The sequence below is a fragment of the Berghia stephanieae genome, chromosome 5, assembly GCF_034508935.2.
Source record: "Berghia stephanieae isolate SIO BIC M18660-M18661 chromosome 5, UCSD_Bste_1.3, whole genome shotgun sequence".
Classification (NCBI taxonomy): Eukaryota; Metazoa; Mollusca; class Gastropoda; order Nudibranchia; family Aeolidiidae; genus Berghia; species Berghia stephanieae.
In genome coordinates, this window is record NC_088364.1 from 79,426,343 (window position 1) to 79,428,842 (window position 2,500).

Sequence of the window (2,500 nt, forward strand, 5' to 3'; positions counted from 1 at the left end):
TCCATCTTATGAATACATAATTCCTGCACATTTTTGTGAGTTGAATGGTAGATATGCCTTTTAGTTAAGGAGTTACAATTTGCTATTGCTATTATATCTATCTATATGAATGCGAAAACAAGGGAAAATAAATACATCTACTCACGCTCCTCCAACGCAGTGGGCCGCTGTAAGAACCCAATCGTCGGCGATAATGGATCCGGCGCAGAAGAAGCTCAGACCAGTTCCCCCGTGTAAGGAGACCATCCAAGGCCAGGTTCCTGGAACAACCTCATCACCCCCTAGGACTCGCAATGGAGACGAGACGTGAGCAGGACGGACACCGCAAGCTGGTGATTGATGAGGCAGGGCAAATATATAAAGATGGGATAGGATAGTGATGATGAAGATGATGATGAGGATGATGATGATGATGGTGATGATGAAGATGATGGTGATGATGGTGATGATGATAATGATGGTGATGATGGTGATGATGATGATGATGATGATGATGATGATGATGATGATGATGATGATGGTGATGGTGATGGTGAAGATGGTGATGATGATCCTTTAAAAAATTGAGGTTTTATATAGCGCAATATCCACTAAAGCGCTCAAAGCCTGTACAAAGGGTCCCTGGCCAACAGCAACATTTAACATGTAGGACAGGACATGACGCCTCTTATGCGATATTAGACATTTTTTTTCGGGCAGAGACCAAGCTGTTAACGGCCAGCGATAATCATTTACACCTGAGTACGATCCGAAAGCGAGTGTCATAACACTAGACCACATAGCCTCACAATGATGATGATGATGATGATGATGATGATGATGATGATGATGATGATGATGAAAAAATATATCGTTAAAGAAATTATACTGTTAGTTATAATATCAGTATGGCTTCATAATCATTTCATGTAATCTAACAAACAAAAGTGTACAAATGATGATGATGATGATGATGATGATGATGATGATGATGATGATAGTGGTGATGATGATGATGATGATGATGATGATGATGATGATGATGATGATGATGATGATGATGATGATGATGTCGATATTGTTGATGCGACGATAATTGTAATATATATATATATATATATATATATATATATATATATATATATATATATATATATATTGAATCGTGTTGGATACAAATATGGTACGAATACTGCTCAACATGTAGCAATGGAGCGAATTATTACTTTAATATTTACTACAATGTTGGAGTCAGTCTACATCGATGTTTCAGGCCTTCTCAGCCAACGCCAGGACTGTGTGTTACATGAGTTTGGTTTGTTGTGTGTTGTTGCTTGTTAAAGTGGTTCCGTATGTTTGTAGTTGATTAGTAAGTGTTTCCGACGAAGGCTGAAAAGGCGTAAAACATCGATGTAGACTGACTCCAACATGGTGGTAAATATTAAAATAATAATTCGCTCCATTGCTACATGTCGAGCACTATTCGTACCATATTTGTATCCAACACGATTCAATATATATATATATATATATATATATATATATATATATATATATATATATATATATATATATATATATATGTATATCCAAAGTTGATGAAGATTTTATGATCAAGAGATGTTCCATAACCAAGTGTATGGTTTTTATAAGCCATAATTAATTTACTCACCAACTTCCCAGCACAGCAACTGAACCACTCTACCAGAGGGACACGATGATAACCTACAAAATAGCGAAACAATATACAGAATAAATTTAATCAATAGGATTCAATAGTCTGATCTCACTCCGCCAAGCAAAGAGCAGCTTAGTTCTAAACAAAGAAAATTGATACCTTTTATTCTTCATGCTGGCTAGAACTTTTTCACATGTCATGTAATCAGAATGTATAAAAGTCAAAACATGATCAGATTTATAATGTTTTTCTCCTCTGGATACACGTTTGTGCTCGTCGGAGAAGTATTTCATAAGGGCGTCCGCCATTGTTCCGATAGTTTCGAACCAGTTACTAAGTTATAAACGTACAAGGTTACACATGGTTTTTCGTGTTGATCCGTTATATTATATATTATATAGTTAGACTTTGTGGTCTTGTGGTATGACACTCGCCTTCGGACCGGTAAGTCCCGGGTTCGAGTCCCGGTCTGAGTTGTGCAAAGTTGAGTCCTTGGAAAGGCTTTTTACTCGTCGTCAGGTATAAAATGAGTACCAGGTAACATAGCATGTTAACAGCCGAAAAAACAAAACTGTGCTATCGCTTTTCGTGCGGCTATGTTTTCTAGTCAGTGACTTTTTATATATCTATCAGTAGACATAGGGTCTAGTGGTATGACACTCGCTTTCGGATCGGAAGGTCCTAGGTTCGAGGCACTTTACTCATATTCTCTCACAGTAATCAGGTGTAAAACGAGTACCGGACGTTAACAGCGTTGTCTTTGTTCGAAAAATTGTAATATCGCCTAACAGACGTCATGTCCCGTCCTACATGTTCAATATTGCTGTTGACCAGGGACCACTT

At 37.5% G+C, this 2,500-nt stretch overlaps 1 protein-coding gene across 10 annotated transcripts in view; it reads right to left on the minus strand.

Annotated features, from left to right (window-relative positions):
* Nucleotides 1-2,500, minus strand: part of LOC144973674 (atrial natriuretic peptide-converting enzyme-like) — a 221,532-nt gene that overhangs the window by 6,120 nt on the left and 212,912 nt on the right. For all 10 annotated transcript variants that reach the window (XM_078916440.1, XM_078916436.1, XM_078916435.1 and 7 more), the window contains 2 exons: nucleotides 1,652-1,704; nucleotides 146-329 (listed from right to left, as the gene is read on the minus strand). In XM_078916440.1, coding sequence (XP_078772566.1) covers nucleotides 146-329; nucleotides 1,652-1,704 — 237 coding nt within the window. The remainder of the gene's footprint in view (nucleotides 1-145; nucleotides 330-1,651; nucleotides 1,705-2,500) is intronic.